We start from the raw sequence: 23344 nt of genomic DNA, 5'->3' as shown, positions 1-23344 counted from the left end.
TGAGTATGGGATGTTTATGAATTTTGGATGGCTGATGTTAGGAGGAGTCACCTTAACCTGAACTCTAGCACCTGACTGGAAGTTCTAGGTAGACTCCAAACTCAGGGTTTCCTAACTTACTTTTTTTCTAATGGAAGAGTAATACATATTCATTACAGAAAAATTAGAAAAATCGGAAAAAGTTTAAAGAACAAAATGGGTATCACCCATGATCTTAGAACCCAGAGATAAACACTGTAAACACTTTTTCTAATAGGACTTTACAAATCTACATGAAAAAATTTTTTTTTACATAATTAGGACAACTACTTTATATCCTGCATTTTCCCCACTCAATGCAACAATGTGGGATTTCTTCCATGTCATTAAAAATCTTTGAAAATATGCTCAATGACTAATATTCTATAACATGGATGTACAATAATTTATTTAGCTAGTCTTGTGTCATTGAACATTTTGGTTGTTTCCAATATTTGTTGTAATAAATAACACTGTAATTAATAAGCCTATTATTCATAAACTTTTGTCCCTGTCCTGAATTATTTCCTTAAGATAGAGTTTTAGAAGTGGAATTGCTGAGTTAAAGGATATGAACATTTTCTCCCCTCTTTTTATTATGAAAGTCATATATGCTAAGGACAAAAAACTCAGGGTAAAGTATAAATCCAAGTGTAAGTACAAGAAAAGCGTTAAGTCCAAGGATTCTCATCCTCATTCTCTTATTCTCAGCCTCCAGGCAACCACTAGCTGAAATTCAACATGCATGCACAAATGTGTGTGCTATTTTTTCCCACATGATTCTGATCATATTATACTTCCTCTCCTTATCCAATTGTCCAACATCACTTACTAAATAATCTTTCTTTTCCTCACTGACTTCCTCACTTTTCATATTCTAAATTCACTTCTGTATAGGGAGTAGGGGTCCATTTTTGATGACTCCAATCTGTTCAATTGATCTTTTGACTTATCCTTCTTCAGTAACAACTCTTCATTTTTCTGGAGTTTTTATTTTAAAATCCAGTAGAGCTAGCCCCATTTATTTATTTTTAGCCTCTGAAAATGTTAAAACTCATGATACACATTGCCAGATTACTTTCCAGAATTATTATGTCAATTTACACTGGATCCTTGTCAGTACTATTATCTTTTAGAAATTCTTTGCCAATGTGATTGAAAATGCTTATTTATTTCTGTAATGTTAGTGAGTTGATTTGTGTTAAATATGTTTACATTCTTTTTTTCAAGTTTCCTACTGACATTTTAAAATTGATATTATGAAATTTCATACATGTAAAAATATGTCTAACAATATATACATATCTTTAATGTTAAAAACATAAGTTCTTTGGCATATTTATTACCAATGCATTTCCCAGTTTGTCATAAGCTCTTCAATTAGTATGCTTTGTGATATAAAAAATTCAAAAATTTTATTCAGTCAATTCAATCTCCTTTTGTAATTGCTTTTATTGTTTAAATAATCCTCCCACCAGAGACCGGATAATTATTCCAGATTGTTTTTTTTTTTTTTTTTTTTTTTTTTTAAAGGATTTTCTTATTTATTTATTTATTTATTTATTTATTTTTGGCTGTGTTGGGTCTTCGGTTCGTGCGAGGGCTTTCTCCAGTTGCGGCAAGCGGGGGCCACTCTTCATCGCGGTGCGGGGACCGCTCTTCATCGCGGTGCGCGGGCCTTTCTCTATCGCGGCCCCTCCCGTCGCGGGGCACAGGCTCCAGACGCGCAGGCTCAGCAATTGTGGCTCACGGGCCCAGCTGCTCCGTGGCATGTGGGATCTTCCCAGACCAGGGCTCGAACCCGTGTCCCCTGCATTAGCAGGCAGATTCCCAACCACTGCGCCACCAGGGAAGCCCCCCAGATTGTTTTTTAAAAGATTCTAGTTTGCATATTCTAGAAGTTCGAAGTATTATTGTTGTTATTGTTATTTTATTTTATTTATAAATTTATTTATTTATTTATTTTTGGTTACGTTGGGTCTTCATTGCTATGCACGGGCTTTCTCTAGTTGTGGTGAGCAGGGGGTGCTCTTCGTTGCGGTGCACGGGCTCCTCATTGCGGTGGCTTCTCTTGTTGCAGAGCACGGGCTCTAGGGGAGCGGGCTTCAGTAGTTGTGGCACATGGGCTTAGTAGTTGTGGCTCGTGGGCTCTAGAGCGCAGGCTCAGTAGTTGTGGCTCACGGGCTTAGTTGCTCCACGGCATGTGGGATCTTCCCGGACCAGGGCTCGAACACATGTCTCCTGCATTGGCAGGTGGATTCTTAACCACTGTGCCATCAGGGAAGCCCCTGTTATTGTTATTTTAAATAAAATGTGGAGAGGTCAAAATGGGACATTTCTGTCATGAAATTGTATTGTTATGATGTAGAGTTTTCTTTGCATTTGTATGACTGAATACTTAGAACTTAAGTACTTATAATTAAGTTATTTTTATAATTTAAAATTATTGTAAAACTAGGGGTATTTTTGCATATTGTTTTTTATCCCCAAATAGTAACTGCATTTCAATTAGCGCCTGTTGTGAAAATTACATTATGTGTTTGAGTGATGAAGCAATTTGAAGACATAAAAGTTAAATTCCTTTAATTAAAAAAAATATACAACATGCCTAATTAATAATGATGAGAGATGCCAGTTATTGGATGCATTCAACGAGCTAGATATTGGGATTTACTCATTTTTAAAAATAACTTAGTGAAAATCAAATAGCTCATTCCTCTGTACCAATTACTGCTTCTAAGTAACTCTACAAAATAACAATAATATTAGGAATTCATATAACTTTCCTCATTTAAAAGAAAAAAAATTCTTATTCGATCAAATGAGTCATAGAGCTGTTTATTATATGTGCCACTGATTAAATGGAAGCCATGAATCATTGCATTCTTTTAAGGTTTTATAATCTTCTAGGAAAGCACACCTAACTTTAATGCAGTTTCCTCAGGGTTGCAAATTTGTATTTTATTCTTGTCAATGATTCAACAACTCTTAATGCTTGCATTAAGAACTGTTTACCTGTAATAAAGCACTTGAACTTGCTAGACATGGAATTCCCCATTCTGCCACTCTCACTTTGAAAAGTGCTTCCAAGAATGGACAGCCATTTCCTCTTCTGAAAATAGGAAAAACGACTGAAGGCACCTGGGGTCAAACTGAGCATACAAATAGGTATTTATCAGGTTGGCTTGAATTGAGATAAAATAAAATAGCTTTAGTAGCAAAGGTTTTGTTGTTCCCTGCCTCCAAATCCTCTTCCTCTTGCATTTATAGGAGGAGAAGAGACCTTCAAAACAAAAAATAAAGAAAAGCCTGTTTCCCCTTGCAAAATTTGGTGTTTGTTTCTTTTTCTCAGAGCTAGCTAAAAAGAAAAAAGAAATGTAAGCTATTTTTTTATTGTGGTAAAATATACATAATATAAAATTTACCACTTTAAGAATCTGTAAGTGTACAATTCAGTGGCATTAAGTACATTTACATTGGTGTGCAGCCACCTCCAGAACTTTTCATCAGCCGAAATGGAAACTTTATATTCATTAAACAAGAACTCCCCATGACCCCCCTCCTTCCAACTCCTGGTAACCACAGTTCTGCTCTCTGTCTCTATGAATTTGTCTAAGTGCTTCATATACGTGGACTCAGACAATATCTATCCTTTTGTGTCTGGCTTCCTTCACTTAGCATAACGTCTTCAAGGTTCATCCATGGTGTAGCATGTGGTCAGAATTTCATTCCTTTTTAAGGCATGTGGCACATTTTGTTTGTCCATTCATCCATGGATAGACACTTGGCTTGTTTCCACCTTTTGACTGTTGTGAATAATGCTGCTTTGAACATCTGTGTACTCAATCAAGTAACACCTTAAATTGCAATGGAACCCTGTGTCCTCTTCCCATTTCCCCTCCTCTATGCCCATGTCCCAGTCCAGATCTGAACCCCTCAGTGCAGTGACTATAGCTACGTCAGCCTCACAGGTGTAAAGAGAATTTTTTAAAACTCCCTTTACCTTTACCCTTTCTTCCTTGGCTGGACAAAGTCCAGCCAAGTTCATTTATAAACCACTCAAAGCTCATTAACACGACCAAGCATTTCAGCGAGTTCCCTTCCCACTTTTGTTACTGCAGGAAGGCACTCCGCACGGATAAGATTGTGAAACATGGCTGAGGATAAAGGCAAGAGAGATTCCGTTGGAATGAGTATGAAGGGAGGCCAGACAAACAACGGGTTTGTACAAAATGAAGACATCCTGGAGACGGACCCGGAGCCAGGCAGCCCAGAGGACGGCCCACAGCACAACGCCGTGGACATCTTTGGCCCTGCGGGGCCCGAGTGGAAGGATGTCCGGCCCTACGCGGGGATGCCCAAGGAGGTGCTGTTCCGCTTCTCGCGCCAGGCCCGCTACCGGGTGCCCCGGGAGGTCCTCTTCTGGCTCACCGTGGCTTCTGTGCTCGTGCTCATTGCGGCCACCATAGCCATCATTGCCGTCTCTCCGAAGTGCCTGGACTGGTGGCAGGCGGGGCCCATGTACCGGATCTACCCGAGGTCTTTCAAAGACAGCGACAAGGATGGGAACGGAGATCTAAAAGGTGCGTACCTTGAGAGTCGGGGGCGTGTCCGAGATGAGGTTGTAGGGGCCTCTTTCAGTTCTTGAAGCGCATTATGCCTGGGTTGTGCGGTAAGCACATTCCATCCAGTATGACTGGTCATGCCACGTTTCTCCTTATTTATGATGTTTAAAAAGCCCCACAGCAGAACCCAACGGTTCTTCCCATATGATGAAAGGTTACTTGCTGGAGCCCTTTGAGCTCCCAAAGAGCTGTTTAGTTTATTGCCTGCTAGGAACCTTTGCGTAGTTGGTCATCCATTCTAACTTCTTACGAGGGCAAGTTTCCTCCTGAAATGTGTCCTGCTTCTGTGCACTTTAGAGTTGGTTATCTCAGAGTGACTGTTTAGAATTCCTTTTCCAGTGTGCACAGTGGCTGGTTTGGCAATCTGGTGGAGAGTTTCTGATTAGTGAACAAAGCATAAATAATATTTTAGAAAAAGATTAAGTGATGTCTTTAAAATGTGTAGGCTGAGTCTCTAAAGCTTGAATTCTGAGAAATGAAGGAAAGATGAAAAGGTATAGAGTGGGTTGGTCATTACTTGAATTAAGGATTATTTAAAAACAATATCCATATTAATAAAAAAAGTAAAAAAAAATTAAAGTTATGCTAATAATTTCCTAGTGTGTTATGTGTGGAATGTCATTATTTATTGCATAAACAAGGACACAAGCCATACACAGGAACTGTCCCAGGCAGATTGGCTGATATGGTCACCCTAGTTAAGGGCAACAATAAGGAACAAATAAACGAATAAGATAATTTTTGATAATGATATTTGGCTTGAAGAAGACAAAACAGAATGATTTAATAGAGTATGGGAAGTGGAAATGAGCTTAATCAAACTTTAAAATGTTATAAATGCACTCTTGAAATCTCCAACTTTCCTGATAACTAATAAAAGGTTTCTCTTTTTCACACTCATATAATTTTTCTCTTTTTAAAATCATCCTGCATCTTAGCTAATTGAAATATTTTCTGTCCTTCAAGATGCAGTTCAAACCCACTTCCTTCATTAATCTGTATTTAACCTCCTGATCAGCGGGTGTGCTCCCCTCCCCAGAGCTCTTGTGGTGCTTTGGACGGAGCACCACCTCTGATACTGCCTTGTAACATATCTGGGTGAGTTTCCTTCCAACCCCCAGCCCCCGGCATGGTCCTAGCACCTGCTTCTTACAAAGGAAATGCTTTGCAAAGTGATGTTTTGATGGAATAGAGCCCCAAACCCTAAACCCAAAAATACACTCCCCACTTCCTGGCCCTCCCTCTGTAATCTCCTTCTACATTCTCCTGCAAAGGGCAACTTCTAATCACCTCTCACATTTGCCATTTCCGGTAACTTTTCCTTGAAGGACTGGCTGCTTCCTATAATTAGTAGGTATTTTTCCTTGAGGTTGAGGGGGTTTTGTTGTTATTACTTTAAGAAAACGTTCCAGGTTTCAGTTCAGTTTACTGCCTTCTGTTCCCTGGAATGTGGGCCTGGGAGATCCCTTGTTTACTTTGTCTCTGTTCAGCCTCTTTGTTTTTTATCATCCTGTTCCTTTGTGCTGGTTTTTTTTTTTTTTTTTTTTTTTTTTTTTTTATTAATTAATTTATTTATTTATTTTTGGCTGTGTTGGGTCTTCGTTTCTGTGCGAGGGCTTTCTCTGGTTGTGGCAAGTGGGGGCCACTCTTCATCGCGCTGCGCAGGCCTCTCACCATCGCGGCCTCTCCCGCTGCGGAGCACAGGCTCCAGACGCGCAGGCTCAGCAACTGTGGCTCACGGGCCCAGCCGCTCCGCGGCACGTGGGATCTTCCCAGGCCAGGGCCCGAACCTGCGTCTCCTGCATTAGCAGGCAGGTTCTCAACCACTGCGCCACCAGGGAAGCCCCTTTGTGCTGGTTTTTGATATAAATCAAAATTCTGACTTAAATCTGCCTTAAAATTCTTTTGTTGCCTTTTGACACTCTGTGTGTTCTCACAGCTACGCACGCACGTAGGGGGACTGAGGTACAATGAGGACAAAGATAAGCAGCCTGTTACAGGGGAAGAGCCCCAAGGCCAGGAGTCAGGGGACTTTGTGCTTTGGTCTCCGTGACCTCGGACAGGCTGATTGTAGGAAGCCACATAGGGTCCCACAGAAAGTTACTGGAGACTGAATACTAATCTCAACTCTGGCTCTGCACTTAGGACTCTGAACTAGAAGCACCCCCCCCACCCCACTATTTGCTAATTATCCTACGAGGTCCCAAGTACAGTTTCATTCCCATATCTCTTCTCAGCCAAGTCTAGAATTCTCTTCTGTATAAATTCTTGACTTCAGCGATATCCAAAGGAAATAGAATGTGGCTCACATAGGTAATTGTCAGTTTTTTAGAAGCCACATTAAAAAAGTAAAAAAGAAATGAGTGAAATTAATTTTAATAATATACTTTGTATACTCCAACATATCCACTGTATCATTTCAACATATAATCAATATAAAAATATAAATGAGCTATTTTACATTCTTTCTCTTCATACTGGGTCTTCCAAGTCCAGCGTGTGTCTTACATTTATAGCATATCTCAATTCAGACTAGTCACACTGCAAGTGCCTGATAGCCACATGGCAAGTGGCTACACACTGGACAGTGCAGCACAGACCACTTGACCATCAGGGGCCATGTATTATTCTTCTTCGTACCTTAGCACTTAGCCCAGCATCTGGCCTGGATTAGGTGCTCAAAAACCATGTGTAGAATATATTAACAATAGTGTAGTCTTGGTTTTAAGTATAAAATATGAACAAGCCACAGACAGATTTTTTTATATGTTATGCATCGATGTTAAAGGTCAAAGGTTATTGCTAGAAGATTAATTTGCTGTTGTTTGTAGAACTAGACCTTGCTATTTGAATTTCACTCATATTCAGCAAAATTCCAAATATTTCTGTCTCAATATAAATATTTCCATCTTAGACCTATTCCTTTTATTTTTAATCCTTCAACTAAAAAAACCCCCAAACTTTATTTATTTATTTTTCATGGCTTTGACTTTTTCCTTCAGGTATTCAAGATAAGCTAGATTACATCACAACTTTAAATATAAAAACTGTTTGGATTACTTCATTTTATAAATCATCCCTTAAAGATTTCCGACATGGTATTGAAGATTTCCGAGAAATCGATCCCATTTTCGGAACAATGAAAAATTTTGAGAATCTGGTTGCAGCCATACATGATAAAGGTAAATTGAATGGAAGAGGGGTGGGATGGGTTAAGAAAAGCATTTCTCCAAATGCTTAACTTAAAGCATTTTTTCCTTCACTGTTATATTATTCTAATATAATCTTGTCCTAACATTTGAAATGTTTTCATTCATTAGGTTTAAAATTAATCATCGATTTCATACCAAACCACACCAGTGATAAACATGCTTGGTTTCAATGGAGTCGGAACCGGACAGGGAAATATACTGATTATTATATCTGGCATGACTGTACCCGTGAAAATGGCAAAACCATACCGCCCAACAACTGGGTAAGTACCAACGTGCTTGATTTACAGAGGGAAAATGGGCAGCTCTTTAGTGATTAAACTGGTTATTTACAAAGCCCTGTTTAAAAAAAAAAAATGATGGGTATAGTTTATGGGAAGGGGAACAAGTTTCCCAAAGAAATAGAAATAAAGTCCCAAGCCTCCTAATCATTTGATTTTGGATTTGGATTTTTCATTTTATTGTAGAGCTGATGTATTTCAGCAAATTAAAACCTATGCTCTCTATTAACGTCTCCTTCCTTTACTTCCCACTCTGTCCAGCTTAGACTCCATGTCCTATTTGTTCAGTAATTGTCTTGCTACTCTTCAGACCCCTTTGCCTTTCTGGCTTTTTGACTCCGCTGTCGAACAAAACACTAGCCATAAATAAACCCAACCATCCATTTTCTCTTTACCTGAACCTCGGTATCTAAGCCTCTGGACACATTCACTGTCCCCACCTGAACTGATCCATCCACTCTTTTGGGGGAATTTTACTAAATCCAACTGATCAACATACCCTCCCGCCTCTTGCCTTCTCCCCATCTTATCACTCTCGGCAGCAAACTCTACTTTAAAGAAAGAACAGAAGCCATCACACCTGCCCCCATTCCCACCCTCTTCCTAGTCACCTCTTTTGCAGCAGAGACCGTGTCTCTCCTGTCTGGGATTACCAGACTTACAAATGAAAATCCAGGAAGCCCAATGAAATCTGAGCTTTAGATAAACAGTGCATAATTTTTTAGTGTAAAATATTGCATGGGACATACTTACACTAAAAAAGTATTTGTTGTTTATCTGAAATTCAGATTTAATTGGATGTCTTATGTTTTATCTGGCAACTCTACTCTTGTCCCAGGACAGTCCCTCTGCCCACTCTAGTTCACCTTCTCTCCTGCTTTCTGCGGAGCCTTTTCCTCTGGATCATCTGTCCCCACTCCAGGGCCTCCTTCTTGACCTCCATAAACATTTAAAGAGGCTGACTCCTGGGCATCAACTTTTAGATGACCCAAGGGCACTCAAAGGACACGTGTCAAAGCTGACTGTGTGATCTTCTCCTCCAACCTCCCGTATCCCAGGTTCCATGAATGGCACTAATGTGCAGCCTGGTGAACAGGCCTTTAGCAAGTCCTGGCACTTTCACCTCCCTAATTTTTCTTTTCCCTGATCCACCACCTTTTAAAGTGGTGATGACATTAGCAAACATTTGCTAGATGCTTACTGTGTGCCAGGCTCTGTGCTAAGTGTTTTATATTCATTAATTTATTTAATTCACCCTACAATCTTATGAGTTAGGCTTTAATTCCTGTTTTGCAGATGAACAGACCAAGGCAGAGAAATGTTAAGCATATTGCCCTGGTTCACAACTAATAAATGAAAGGGCTAAGGAGTGGATCTAGTCTAATTTTTACCGAGTGAACATAAATTGGTCTTAATTTTACATTTCTCTAATTGCTAATGATTATTATCTAATTACATTGAGGTCTTAATTTTATATTTCTCTAATTGCTAATGATTATTTATCTAATTACTAGTTATTAATGTAGTAGTTGCCTAATTACTAATGATGTTGAACACCTTTTCATCCATTTATTCACTTGAGCTTCCACGTCTGTGGAACACCTGTTTAACGGTTTCTTTCCCCAGTTTTTTGTTGGATTGCTTGTCCCTTTGAAATAGATTTGTGGAGGTTTTTTTTTTTTTGTATTTTGTATACTGATCTTTCTGTATACTGATATATACTGTAAAAATCTTATCCTGGTTTGTATCCAGGTGGGCCATGAGGTGAGCTGGCGAGAGTATGTTTCCTCAAAAGGCATCAGCTACTACTTAGCTTGGGCCAGTTGTTGCCATGGAAATGTGGACCCAGTGTGACTAGGTCTTCCAACTAAAAAGAAAATATTATGCAAAATCCCTCAGTTTGTAAATGCTGTCCAGATGTTCTCTTTAGTGTGAAATGAACAAATGGCTCAAGACAGAGCCCTGAGGAACCCTCACACAGGTTCCTCCTTCTGCAAGTGCCACGGACATGAGCATTTCTAGAAGGAGGAAAGCAGCACCCATGTCAAACGCGGCTGGGAACCAACACTTGAAGTTGCTAGATTTCTTTTATTCCCGAGGACTAGTAGAGTTTTAATTTGAATGATTCTAATACTTTTCTGAGGATACAGTTTAAACACTTGCTCTATCTGGATTCAAGCTCCAAGACCAATACAATATGTCTTTCTCCCAAATTGGCCACCATTTGCTTTTCTTCACAAACAGGATTCCAGAGCCTGGACAGAAGATTCAAGAAAATATATTAGAAATCTCTGCTCCTTAAGTTGGCCTTTGTCCTGCCTTTGAGAGCACTGGTTTCATGTTGTGGTTGTTAGGAACAGCTTCTACTGTACACACACATCACAACCACACTTGTGGGGCATTAGGCCAGGGGATGGCATTTTTGGGAATTAATTTACCTAGTGCTCTCGCTAGAAAAAAAATCTGAGGATTTGTGCACTCAGTCCTCAAGGGGCCAGGATGGCAATGATCATTCCTTTGTGGGCGATACCATCATAGGAACCATGCTAAGCAACTGATTTGCTATTTTCTGTTTACTAGTTAAGTGTATATGGAAACTCCAGTTGGCACTTTGATGAAGTACGAAACCAGTGCTATTTCCATCAGTTTATGAAAGAGCAACCTGATTTAAATTTCCGTAATCCTGATGTTCAAGAAGAAATAAAAGTGAGTATAGACACCCACACAAACTTCTCTGTTACATGGGTGCTTAAATGGTTATTTGATATACTTCGTGTTAAAAAACAGTAATTATGCGGGCAAAATCAAGCAGTGCAATTCAGTTCTGGGATTAAGGTGTCTGAAGCAAATACAGACTCTTAGATATGTCAGTGGCTCCTTCCTTCCTCTAACCCAAATAATTGAAGTGGGAGGGAGGCAGAAACACCTGTTGCCTTAGCTCTGAGACGCTCCCCTGCCTGTGACAATGAGCTGGTGCGGTGAGGTGAGGCCAGAACGGGGGCTCGGGGGTCCAGCTCCTGTGTCCGGACCCAGCCCACCACTGGCTGCAGGGGGCTTCTGGGTGAGTTATTTGGCTTTTCTGTGTCTTGGATCCCTCATCCATGAAACACGATTGATTGCAGTCTTTGTCTCAGAGAACTTTTAGGAACATTAGATGAGATAACCCATGCAAAACACTTCTGTATTCACTCAGTAAATATCAACTTATTGTCTGCTCGGTGCCAGGTCCTGTTCTAAGCAATGGGAATGCAGCAGGGCATCAAAGCCCTGCCCTCAAGGAATTCCCAGTATCCTGAGGGGAAGGCAGACAATTAACAACTAAATATATAACATGTCAGGTGGTGATGACGGCTTAGGGTAAAGACCCTCGGAGTGCCAGGGAGAAGTTGGCTCAGAGACACCACTATGTTGAGGTCCCATTTGCACAAAAACCTGACATTTGAAAGGGAGTCATGTGAACATCTGGGGGAAGAGAATTTCAGGCAGAGAGAAGAGCAAATGCAAAATTCTCTGGGGGAGACTGAGCTCCACATGTTTTAGAAACGACCTGGGGGCCGGTGTGCAGGGCTGCCAGATACAGCAAGTAAAATTACAGGACACTCAGTTAAATTTTAATTTCAGTTAAACAGAGAAGTGCAATATTTGAGACATTCTTCTACTAAAAAATTATTCACTGTTTATCTGAAATGAAAACTTAACTGGTTGTCCTGTACTTTATCTGGCAACCCCACCAATGCACTGCAGGGAAATGAGGGAGAGAGTAAGGGAGCTGGGGTGCAAAAACGAGGGTGGGAGCTGATGCCGTGGGGCAGTGGATACTGCTGTAAGGGACGCGTGCTGAATTAGAGACGGTCCTCTGTCGTCCGTGCACGGGAGAGCTCCCTCAGCACCCCAGGTGAGAGCTGATGGGGCTCACCCCTGTGTGGTGGCAGTTCCAGCAGCACGTGGCACATAATTCACAATAAACTTTAGTCATATTGTTGTTTCCATTATTGCTGCTGCTTCGGCTCTGATGGGCAAGAATTTAGGTTAGTGGGGTAGTGCTCTGAGGTAGGTGAGGAGGAGACCCAAACAGAAGAGGACAGGGGGCTGTGGGTCCCTTGCTACAGGTCACCACGTCAGCCAAATCGAGAGGATGCAGGCTGCCAAGTTGGAGTCACTAACAACACCTGCACCCCTTAGTCTGTTCTTGTTTTGATTTTAAATAACAGCTTTATTGACGTATAATTCACATACCATAAAATTCACACCTTTCAAGTATATAAGTCAGTGGTTTTAGTATATTCACAGAGTAATGCAAGTATCACTACTGATTTCAGAACATTTTCATCACCTCCAAAAGAAACCCCATACCCACTCAAAGTCACTCCCATGGTCCCCTCATTTTCTCCCCCTGGGCCCTGGCAACCACTAAGCTACTTTCTGCCTCTATGGATATGCCGGTTCTGGACATTTCATATAAATGGAATCATACAGTATCTATCTAAATGTCTATGATCTGTATCTATATTTATAATTTGTATTTAACTATTTGAGAAACTGTTTTCCAAAGCAGCTGGACCATTTTACATTTTTACTAGCAACACATGAAGTTTCCAATTTCTCTGCATCCTCACCAACGCTTGTTATTGTCTGTATCTTTGATTAGAGTCATCCTAGGAGGTGCGAAGTGGTATTTCACTGTGGTTTGGATTTGCATTTCCCTGATGGCTAATGATGTTGAGCATCTTTTCATGTGATTATAGTTTGTTTGTATATTTTCTTTGGAGAAATGTCTATTCACATCCTTTGTCCATTTAAAATTGTGTTATTTGTCTTTTTTGTCGAGTTGTAAGAGTTCTTTATGTATTCTGGATATGTGATTTGCAGTTAATTTTCTTCCTTTCTGTAGGTTGTCTTTTTACTTTCTCTGTGGTGCCCTTTGAAGCACAAGGGTTTTTAACTGTTATGATGTCCAACTTATCTGTTTTTTTCTTTTCTTGCTTATGCTTTTAGTGTCACATTTAAGAACCATTGCCTAACCCAAGGTCATGAAGATTTAACTCATGTTTTCTTTTCTTTTTTTTTTAATTTATTTATTTATGGCTGCATTGGGTCTTCATTGCTGTGCACGGGCTCTCTCTAGTTGCAGTGAGCAGGGGCTATTCTTCGTTGTGGTGTGCGGGCTTCTCATTGTGGTGGCTTCTCTTGTTGCAGAGCAGGGGCTCTAGGCGCGAGAGCTTCAGTAGTTGTGGCACGCAGGCCCAGTAGTTGTGGCGCACGGGCTTAGTTGCTCCGCGGCATGTGGGATCTTCCCGGATCAGGGCTCAAACCCGTGTCCCCTGCATTTTTGCAGGCGGATTCTTAACCACTGCGCCACCAGGGAAGTCCCTCATGTTTTCTTTATAAGAGTTTTGTAGTTTTAGCTTTTACACTTAGGTCTCTGGTCCATTTTTCGTTCATTTTTGTATATGGTGAGAGGGAGTCTAACTTCATTTTTTGCACGTAGCTATCCAGTTATCCCGGCAGCATGTGTTTACAAAAGATTATTCTTTCATCATTGAACTATCTTAGAACCCTTTTGAAAATCAATTGATCATAAATGTCGGAGTTTATTTCTAGACTGTCAGTTCTGTTCCATTGATCTATATGTCTGTCCTTATGCCAGTACTGTCTGGATTACTATAGCTGTATAGTAAGTTTTGAAATTGGGAAGTGTGAATCCTACAACTTTGTTTTTTTTTAAGGCTGTTTGGCTATTCTGGGTTCTTTGCATTTCCCTATGAATTTTATTATTTGTTTGTCAATTTCTGCAAAGAAGCCTGCTGGGATTGTATTAAATCTATGGATCAGTTTGGGGGAGTATTGCCGTCTTAACAATATTAAGTCTTCTGATCCACGGACACAGGATGTCTTTCCACTTACTTAAGGTCTCCTTTAATTTCTTTCAACAATGTTTTCAGTGTATGAGTCCTGCACTTCTTTTGTTAAATATATTCCTATAGACTCCTTAGTTCTAAGACTATTTTTACTATATATGTTTTCCAGAATTTAGATGAATTGCTTTGAGATCTCGAGAAGTAGGCACCTTGTCAAGGCAGCCTGTCTCAGTTGGGAGAGGGGAGGTAGACATGGTCAGCCAGCTAACTAGGGGTTAGTTTTAAACTTCTCTGATGGAGTGTGGACTCTCCTCTTCTCCATCACTGAAGATCATTTGCACACTCACACCTCCTCTTTGGCCCCCCCACCACTCTTATTAGGCACTTACTTAGTGCCAAGTGCTTTACCTGGATCATCTCATTTAATCTTCAGAAGAAGCCTAACTTAAGAGATTTTATGACCATTCTACCGAGAAGGAAACTGAGGCTTAGAGAGGTGACATCACCCACCTTGGGAGTGAGGGGACAGGATTCAAACCCAAGCACTGAGATTCTGGAGCCCACATTCTTAGCCACAACTCCACACCTGATTTGAGGCAAACTACTTCTCTCTGTGTGTTTCACTTTTCCTCCATAGTTTTTTTTTTTTTTAATTAATTAATTAATTAATTAATTTTTGGCTGTGTTGGGTCTTCACTCCTGCATACAGGCTTTCTCTAGTTGTGGCGGGCAGGGGCTACTCTTTGTTGCCGTGTGCGGGCTTCTCATTGCAGTGGCTTCTCTTGTTGCGGAGCACGGGCTCTAGGCGCGGGGGCTTCAGTAGTTGTGGCTTGCGGGCTCTAGAGTGCAGGCTCAGTAGTTGTGGTGCACGGGCTTAGTTGCTCTGCGGCATGTGGAATCTTCCTGGATCAGGGCTCGAACCCGTGTCCCCTGCATTGGCAGGCGGATTCTTAACCAGTGCGCCACCAGGGAACTCCTCTGCATGGTTTTTGCAAGGAGGTTTTCAATTGGAAATTCATAAATGGGAATATAAACCAGTTGGTTTATCTGGCAGTGGATTTCTCCAGGCTCCTTGTGACAATATTGATGGATTGTCTGGAGATGTGTAGACAAGTGTGATAAATTTTGCCAAAATGTGCCAGCAATACATAAATCCTTTTTTGGCTAACCCAGCTGTTCTCTTGCAGGCATCCAGGTAGTGGAGTACGTGACTAGGAGTCTTATTTACTGGACCTGCAGGATGAAATCCCTCTTGAGATGAATCATTACTGCCTCTGGTTGAGAGGTTAGACATTTTTGTAAGGCTGGTTTAGAAGATTTCTTATTAGAAGTAAATAAGAAAGGCTGAAAGCTGTAAGGGAAAGCTCTTCGCTCATGGAAAGGGACCTTTCACATGAAGGGGCTTCCGACACCCTCCTTCCCCCCAGCAGCACTTATCTCCGCAGCAGAGTTAAGCAGGTTAATAATTTGCAACCCTGAGAGTCTGTGGTGGGGAGGCATTTGGAATGAGCCCTGCTTGCAGACCAGCTTGTACTCACAGAGGCTGAGCCTTCTTCCGCTGGGCTGCCATCCGATTCCAGCTTATCTGCACAGTGGGAGGCTGGCAGGCGGCACGGAGCCCCCTTCTCTCTCCTCTTAGTCCTCCCCCTTGCACTGGCCGTTTGGGACTTGGCTCTGCCCTGAACCTCTCAGGGCTAGAGCATTTTCAGCTGGAGAAGTCAGGAGGTTTTCTCAGAGGAGGTGGGAGCTTATATTTGTCTAGCATTTTATACTTTTCCGATCACTTTGGTTTTTACTTGCCCTTCAAATCCCTTATTTGACAAATGAGGAAACTGAGGCCCAGAGAGGTGAAGTGACCAGTGGATAAGCTGTAGAGCAGGGAGGAGACTCCAATGGCCTGGCCTCATGTCGGGGGCTCAGTGTGACCCTGAAACCACCACGTGGGAAGGCTGAGCCCTGGAGTAGGGGAGTAGTATGTTCATGGCAGCTGGGTACTGGGAACCAAGATGCCCTCCTGGCTTAAGATGGAATCAGAGCATAAATGTTGGCTCTGCTCTGCCCCTATCAAGCATGTGTATTGCTGGAGAGAAGCAGCTCAATTCAAAATAAAGTTTACTCATTACCTGCTTTATAAACCAGCTCCGTGCTTGATGCTAGTCACTGCATCATCACTGCATGTTCTGTATGCCATGCACTTCATTGTAAATCATTCCCTCATTTAACAGTATGTGTTGTGTATTGGCCATTTGCCAGGGTATGATGGTCGATAATATGGGCCCATGTTGTGGTCATCACAGGCTATAATATTATATTATATTCTGGAGGGGGAGGTAGACAAACAGGAAATTACAATAAAGTGTGCTGAGTGGTCATGACAGTGGGAAGTAGGAGAATGCAGGGCAGGCACCTAACCTGGACATGGAGTGGGAGAGACTAGGGTACGCTTTACAGAGGAAGCAGTGATACCTGGAGCATGAGTAAGGATGAGCCAAGCGAAGAGACACAGGTGGGAGTGTTCCCAGCGGAGAGGAAGCAGGGTCACGGCACAGTGAAGGTGCTGGGAGTTGTCCAATATGGAGACATGTTGTTGGGAGGCGGGGGGGCTGGCGGTGACAGGACGAGATGAGAGAGGTGGGTAGGAACCAGGTCATAAGCGGCAATTGGAGGCCACGGTAGGATTTGGGTTTAAAAGGTCTTGGGCAGGGAAATAATTTTTGATTTGCATTTGGAAAAATCAATCTGGTTGTGGAGAAGGGGCTTGAGTAAGGCAGGTTCGAAGGTGGAGGGACCGGGGAGGTGGACGGTACAGTGACCAGGAAAGAATGGTGGGGGCTTTGGGCCAGTGAGGGTGGTGGGGTTGCAGAGGCGTCATCAGGCCTTAGAGAAGAGTCCAGTGTGACTCCCAGGTTTCAGGTTTGAATGCTGGCTGGGTGATGGGACCACTTCCTGGGATGGGAGACATGGGAAGAGCAGGGGTGGAGGGGGGTGGTCTCAGTCATGTAGAGTTTGAGCTCTCCGTGAGACATCCAAGTGCTCAGTGGATAGCTGGATATAATGACATGGAACTCAGGGGAAGGTCTGTTCTGGAGATAAGACTTTGGGATTTGTTGACACGTGGACAATGCCCACAGAGGTCAGGTAGTAGTATCAGTGAGAGAACTGGGCCAGCTGAGGTGAACAAGGGGGCCAGTTGTCACTTAGCTCGTAGGGGTTGTTGTCATGTGGGAATGAGGGCCAGGTGTAGCAGGTCCTCCAACTAAAAAAATAAAAGTAAAGGAAGGCCACATAACAAATGGATAAGGCGCCACACAGGGTTCCAATTCTGACGCACCACTTATTGCCGTATGACCTCGATCAAGGTACATCATCTCCCTGTGCCTCAATTCCCCCGATGGTAAAATAGGAATAATAATGGTACATACCTTGTGGGGTTGTTTGGGGATTAAATGGTTTAACCTTTGTAAGGCACCTAGGACAGTGTGTTGCTTTTGTATAAGCATTAATACTTGTTAAATAATCAATAAATGATAGATAAATGAGTCAATACTGTTGTGAAGTGAAATGAACAGAGGGTATAAGATGGAGCCCCAAGGAGTATTAATATTGAAGGGAGTGTTGAGCAGACAGAGGAGTAGCAAACCAGAAGCGGGGTATCCTAGAGCCAAGGCATATGAGTATTTCTAGACAACAAGGTTAGTCTGTGTTGTCAAACATGGCAGAGATCAGGTAATGTAAAGACCAAAGCGTCAGTTGACTCTGGCAGCAGTACCCCTAATCCTCACAGAATTCCTGCAAGGCAGGTATTATTTTATTGATGAGGAAACCAAGGTTTATGGAGGTTATGCAGATAAGCTAACTCATGCAGCTGGACAGTGGGGGAGATGGGATGGTACCCAGATGGGTCAGATTCTGGAGCCCATGATCTATGTCCTGCTTCCGGAAGAGGTAACAAAGAATTTTACCCAGGTTTCTGAAGAGCAGTGCGGTTGGTTTACTTTCCTTGCTTATAAGCGGAGGATATGGTTTTCTCTCTGTCCTTCTGAAATAGCCCGTGCTTTCTCATTCCTTCTTGAAATGGATGACCTGGGATTTATGTCATTATTAAGAGGATGTCTTATATATCATCACATGTAAGAGCAGAGCTTTTCTCTGTTCCAAACCTGGCTTTTTAGGTAAATGGGCCCAGTAACTTCAGTCATCTCAAAAGGAAAGGTTTGCCTCGAGGTTTCGAGAATTTGGATATCAGTACAGTAAGTCCCCTACATACGAACGACTTCCGTTCCGAGAGTGCGTTCCTAAGTCCAATTTGTTTGTTAAGTCCAACAAAATTAGCTTAGGTACCCAACTAATACAATCAGCTATATAATACTGTATTGGAATAGATTTATAATACTTTTCACACAAATAATACATAAACAACAAACACAGAAAATTAAAAAAAACATTTTTAATCTTACAGTGCAGTACCTTGAAAAGTACAGCAGTACAGAACAACAGCTGGCATACAGAGGCTGGTGTGGAGTGAACAGGCAAGAAGAGTTACTGACTGGAGGAGGGAGAGGGGGTGGGAGATGGTAGAGCTGAAGCTGCAATTTCACTCACGCCTGGTGTTGATGGCATACATTCTGGTTCCTTGCTGGATTCAGTTCTATCTACCCTCTTGAAAAAACGATCCAGTGATGTCTGGGTAGTAGCTCTCATCCTCTTCCCGTATCTCCAGTAAAGATACTGTACTACTGTACTCTATACAATACTGTACAGTAAAGTACACAAAAGCACAACCACATGTAGAGGAGGCATGCACGTGACAATGTACGCCAGACACATGAACTAACTTACGTGATTGGACATGTGAACGCACGTTCGCATCTTTGAAAGTTCACAACTTGAAGGTTCATATGTAGGGGACTTGGTGTAATGCTGAACTGATTCCTTTTTCACTCAGAGCAGCAAGTTGTTTAAGAAGAAAAGAATGAAAACGTGTCTGGTGGAAAAACCAGGACTGTGTGATGTCATGGGAGTTAGTCAGAAATCGGGAACACAGTGTACTGTCCCCAGAGTCCTGTTGTCCCTACATGGGTCACCCAGACCTGGCGGAACCAGGCTCCTTGCCCATTTCCGCATCCAGCCCCTGGGGGAGCTTAATTGGCATAAAGAGAGGGTTAACCATTAAAATCTGGAACTGTCTTTTTTCACCTGGTTGAGAATAAATAGCACGAAGCAAATCTTTTTCAAGAGCAAATTTTGGATTATCTGGGTGAAAACCCCAGCGTTTAAAATGACTCTCAAAAACAAGCATCCAACTTTTGCTGTTTTGTTTCATCAAACAATGATAACATCTCTTCCTGGACTACAGTGAACATCCCTGCCGGGGCCGTATGCCTACGATGGGGTACACATTCCTCATTCTTTAATGTTGGGTTAATAGTTAGCAATGCTGAGATCCCCAAAGTGAATGAGGACCCAATGAAGAAAATGAATAGCTTTATTTTAGGAAATCACTGATCAAAAGCTTAATGTTTACAGCAGCATGGTGTTTAATGTTTTCCCACATTTTTTCAGAGGCTGCTTGGATGGATTACAGTTATTTGTGCCCCACCCCCACCTAGAGCCCCTTCCAGTGTTCCCGCTTGTAGAGAACAGCGCCACCTGGGGGTGGACCCGGTTTGCGTGGCATCTGAAGCTTGTAAGAATTGGGGGACTTTTTGAAATGAAAAAAAAAAAAGAGTATAAAATTAGGTACAGAAAAATGAGTGCTCATTTAGAATGAAAAAGGAATGTGGGTAGGAGCCCATGCAGTGAAGGGTCCTGAAACTTCAGCTTTGTTAGCTTCACGCTAAGTGGGCCCTTAGAGCCCACTACAAATGAGGCAATTCTGCAGATCCTGTTCTACAAATGAGGCGCCTTCATATCTGGCGACTTCTCCAGCTGAATCTCTAACCAACTGCCTTCCCTTCCTGCCATCCTGCTGCGCTGACCTGCCTGGCAAATCCTGCTCTTTCACCCCCTTGTGTAAGCTTTGTGTAACCAAAGCTCCTTTCCTTCACAGTTTCATGGTGTCTGTGATTTAAATATTTTTGCATTAATATTTGTCCAGCTAAGGATTCTAAAAAATATCCTTGAGACCTAGGACTGTGTCTAGATTGTGTTGTATTTTGCTAATGGTTCTAGTTCCAAGGCTTATTAGCTAAGTGCCTGGTCCCTAGTTGGAACCCAAATACTTATTGAATGAATGAATGAATGTGTGAAGAAGGATGCTAGTTAAGAATAAATTTGTGGGGTTTGTGCCCCAAAGAAAAATTCCACTGGGTAAGGCCAGCTTAAGGGTATGTGGGTCAACTGTGTTCAAGATGAGGACTGTCAGCAGCAGAGCCTGCTCTTAGATTTGAAAGATTTGTTCGAGCTTTGCCATTCAAAGTCTCACCTTGAAGAGGCTAACATCAGCCTTGCGTTCAGCCTGTAGAAACCTTTGGGAGCCTTGGGACTTCCCTGGGGGTGCACTGGATAAGACTCTGCGCTCCCAATGCAGGGGGCTGGGTTCGATCCCTGGTCAGGGAACTAGATCCCACATGCATGCCGCAACTAAGAGTTCACATGCCACAACTAAGGAGCCTGTGAGCCACAACTAAGGAGCCCACCTGCTGCAACTAAGACCCAGTGCAACCAAATAAGTAAATAAATATTTAAAAAAAGAGAAACTTTTGGGAGCCTTGAACGGTAGCACTCCAGACTCCATATGCACATGTAGATACAAGAAGCACACTTTGAATCAAGCAAGTGATTCTGGGAACAGTTCTTATTTGGGATCTGTAGCTCTGTTCCCCATAGTAGGTGAAAATTGGCTTCTTCACTCCACTACTTTAAATTACAGGTGGTTCTGCTCTAATGTGATATACACATTCCTATAAAACCTTCCTTTCAGCAAGGATTGAGCTGAAAGGAGAGCAGGGACAGCCACTGTCCCTTTGCAGGAGGGTGGCTTTTGGTGGGTGCAGGAGTAGGCCCAGCTGGGAGGGGTTGGCATGGGAGGGGAGCTGAGACTAGGCCCTCTGCTTTTCAAGATCACCTGGTCCTCCTAACCACCCCAATACAGGCCAAGTCATCCTGTGCCTCCATGCTTGACTCATGCTGTACCCAAAACAGTCCAGAATGTTCTTCTAGAGTCACTTCCTGATCATGTCCCACCAGCCAAGTTCAAGCTCTAGCTTTTCCTTGCTTGGCTGTGCCCACCCATATTAAATTTGATCTTTTTGGAGGTCCAACAGTCATGCAGAGGAATCTCCTCTCATGATTTTGAACCGTGTCCTACCTTGTGTTAGGTAACCCTCTCATGTCTCATGTGTCCCCGACTACTCTGTAGATGCCTCGAAGCCAGGGAACATGCTGTACTTCTTCGGTGTCCCAACAGTATCACACCATGTTTGACTCATTCAGGCTTGATACCTCATTCTTTCATTCCACGACTGGTTCACTAAGTAACAGTTGCTGGGTCAGTGGCAAGGGAAGCAGAAATGAAAGCTGCAGTCTTTCCCTCCAGAATCTCCCAGTCTGGTGGAAGAACCCTTCATGCCTGGGCGCTTAATTGGTGATTTTCTCCGTTCGGAGTGACCTTGAAGGAACTGGGCATGGGGCAGATGAGCTACGTTCCCAGTTTCTCTTGAGTCCTATCTTTCATTTTGAGTGGATTCTTTAAACTTTGGGAACATGCTCATAGCATCAATTACAAATGTAACATTCTGAATTCAAATGTGAGAGAAAAATGGGAGCCCATAAATGCAGTTATTCAAAGTTCATTATGCTCAGACACTGTGGTGCTAAATAGGTAAGAATACGAGTGCTGTGCTTGTTTTGTATGTGGAGGTGACTGTTTATGATGGAAGCCATTAACAGACGAGGCCTTTATTAAACCTTATGACAACAATGTGCGGTTAACGTAACCAAGTGTTTCGCTTCTTCATGTTTAGGAAATTATACAGTTTTGGCTCTCAAAGGGTGTCGATGGCTTTAGCTTCGATGCTGTTCAATTTCTTCTAGAAGCAAAGCATCTGAGAGACGAGGCCCAAGTGAATAAGACCCAGATCCCGGTAAAGTTTTAAACATATACGTATATATGTTTTAAAAATATATTTTAAAATAAATATATATTTATATATTTTAAAATGTTATATATGTATATATTTTCTTTTCTGAAAATATCAGAGTGTTGTCTTTTTTAGCCTGAGACACCACTTACCAGAGGGAAGTGTTTTGAATCATTGTCTTTAGAAAACACAGGAGTTTCAAATGGACATGACCAGATATTTCCTTCCACTGCTTCCTCCTGAGTGATCCCTAGAGGAGTCCTTCGAAGACGAGGTTTCTGGAGGGCATGGACAGTGTGGACTCCACCGAAGGCCATAACTTACTCACTGTGATTTTGTCAGTCACTCAAGCTCAGGGGAGGCGGCCTAAATTCCCCAAGTGCTTTTGTAGTCATTAAAGGACACGTAGGTAGAAGGGAAGGGAACTAACACTTGCTGAGTGTCAATTGTATGCTATTTGTTGTTTCCATTTAACTCTCTCAACATCTTGTGAGGTTTCATGATCCCCATTTAGCAAATCTTAGAGAAATTTATCAGGGTGACAGAGGTGATAAACAGAATTACCACCCAAGCCTATCTGCTACAGAATTTGGGCTCTTTGTGCTTCCACACCAGTGGTTCTCAACCTTCCTCCCATGTCACACGTGAGAGAGTAATAATCCCATGGCCCTCTCACTCCTCTAGTTGACCACCATTCTACAGTCACTCTGTTTTCAATGGCCAAGGAGACAGTAGTCCTAAAATGCATTCCAAAATAACGGATTTGTACATTTACACAATGAAATGTCAAAATAAATGAATTGTAGTGACACAGCAATATGGATCAATCCTAGTGATATAACGTGTAGTAAAAAAATCTAAAATTATTATATGTAGCATGATGCCCTTTTTAGAAAGTAAAATTAAATTCATACGGTCACCAGCTTGATAGTCCTGTCTGAGTAACAAAGGGAAGCTGGCCATGCATGGGCTAATTATGAGACCATGTCATGAACCAAAGTTTATGATTAAGCTTTTTTTTTTTTTCACACGATTTCCAGTAGAAGGGAAAAATGAAGGGGAAAAAAAGGTTGTGTATTAGCCAGTTGTCCCAAAGAGAAGCTCTTATCCTTGGAGAAGAAATCTCAAAATAACCTTGCTAATTATAATGAGATGTCCTAAGACAGGCATATGTTTCCAGTCAAGACAAATGATCAGAACAATGGGTTTTGTGTGCTACCCAAGAAAAACTTAAAGAACATGTAATTTCCGGAAGACATCTAAGATTTC

The 23344-nt window shown here is 42.0% G+C and overlaps 1 protein-coding gene across 3 annotated transcripts in view; it reads left to right on the top strand.

Annotated features, from left to right (window-relative positions):
- The window catches only part of SLC3A1 (solute carrier family 3 member 1), a 48162-nt gene that overhangs the window by 11954 nt on the left and 12864 nt on the right, over positions 1-23344 (top strand). Inside the window, exons 1-6 of one of the 3 annotated variants that reach the window (XM_007190088.3) lie at positions 3972-3989; positions 4140-4601; positions 7646-7825; positions 7964-8118; positions 10717-10842; positions 21959-22078. In XM_007190088.3, coding sequence (XP_007190150.1) covers positions 4172-4601; positions 7646-7825; positions 7964-8118; positions 10717-10842; positions 21959-22078 — 1011 coding nt within the window. In that variant the 5' untranslated portion in view covers positions 3972-3989; positions 4140-4171. Of the gene's footprint in view, positions 1-3971; positions 3990-4087; positions 4602-7645; positions 7826-7963; positions 8119-10716; positions 10843-21958; positions 22079-23344 lie in introns of those variants that run through there. The other 2 variants (XM_007190087.3, XM_028168492.2) reach the window with 2 other exon arrangements.

This window comes from Balaenoptera acutorostrata, chromosome 12 (genome assembly GCF_949987535.1).
Source record: "Balaenoptera acutorostrata chromosome 12, mBalAcu1.1, whole genome shotgun sequence".
NCBI lineage: Eukaryota > Metazoa > Chordata > Mammalia > Artiodactyla > Balaenopteridae > Balaenoptera > Balaenoptera acutorostrata.
The sequence above is the reverse complement of the archived record's forward strand: the minus strand, read 5'-3'. Positions and strand labels throughout refer to the sequence as shown.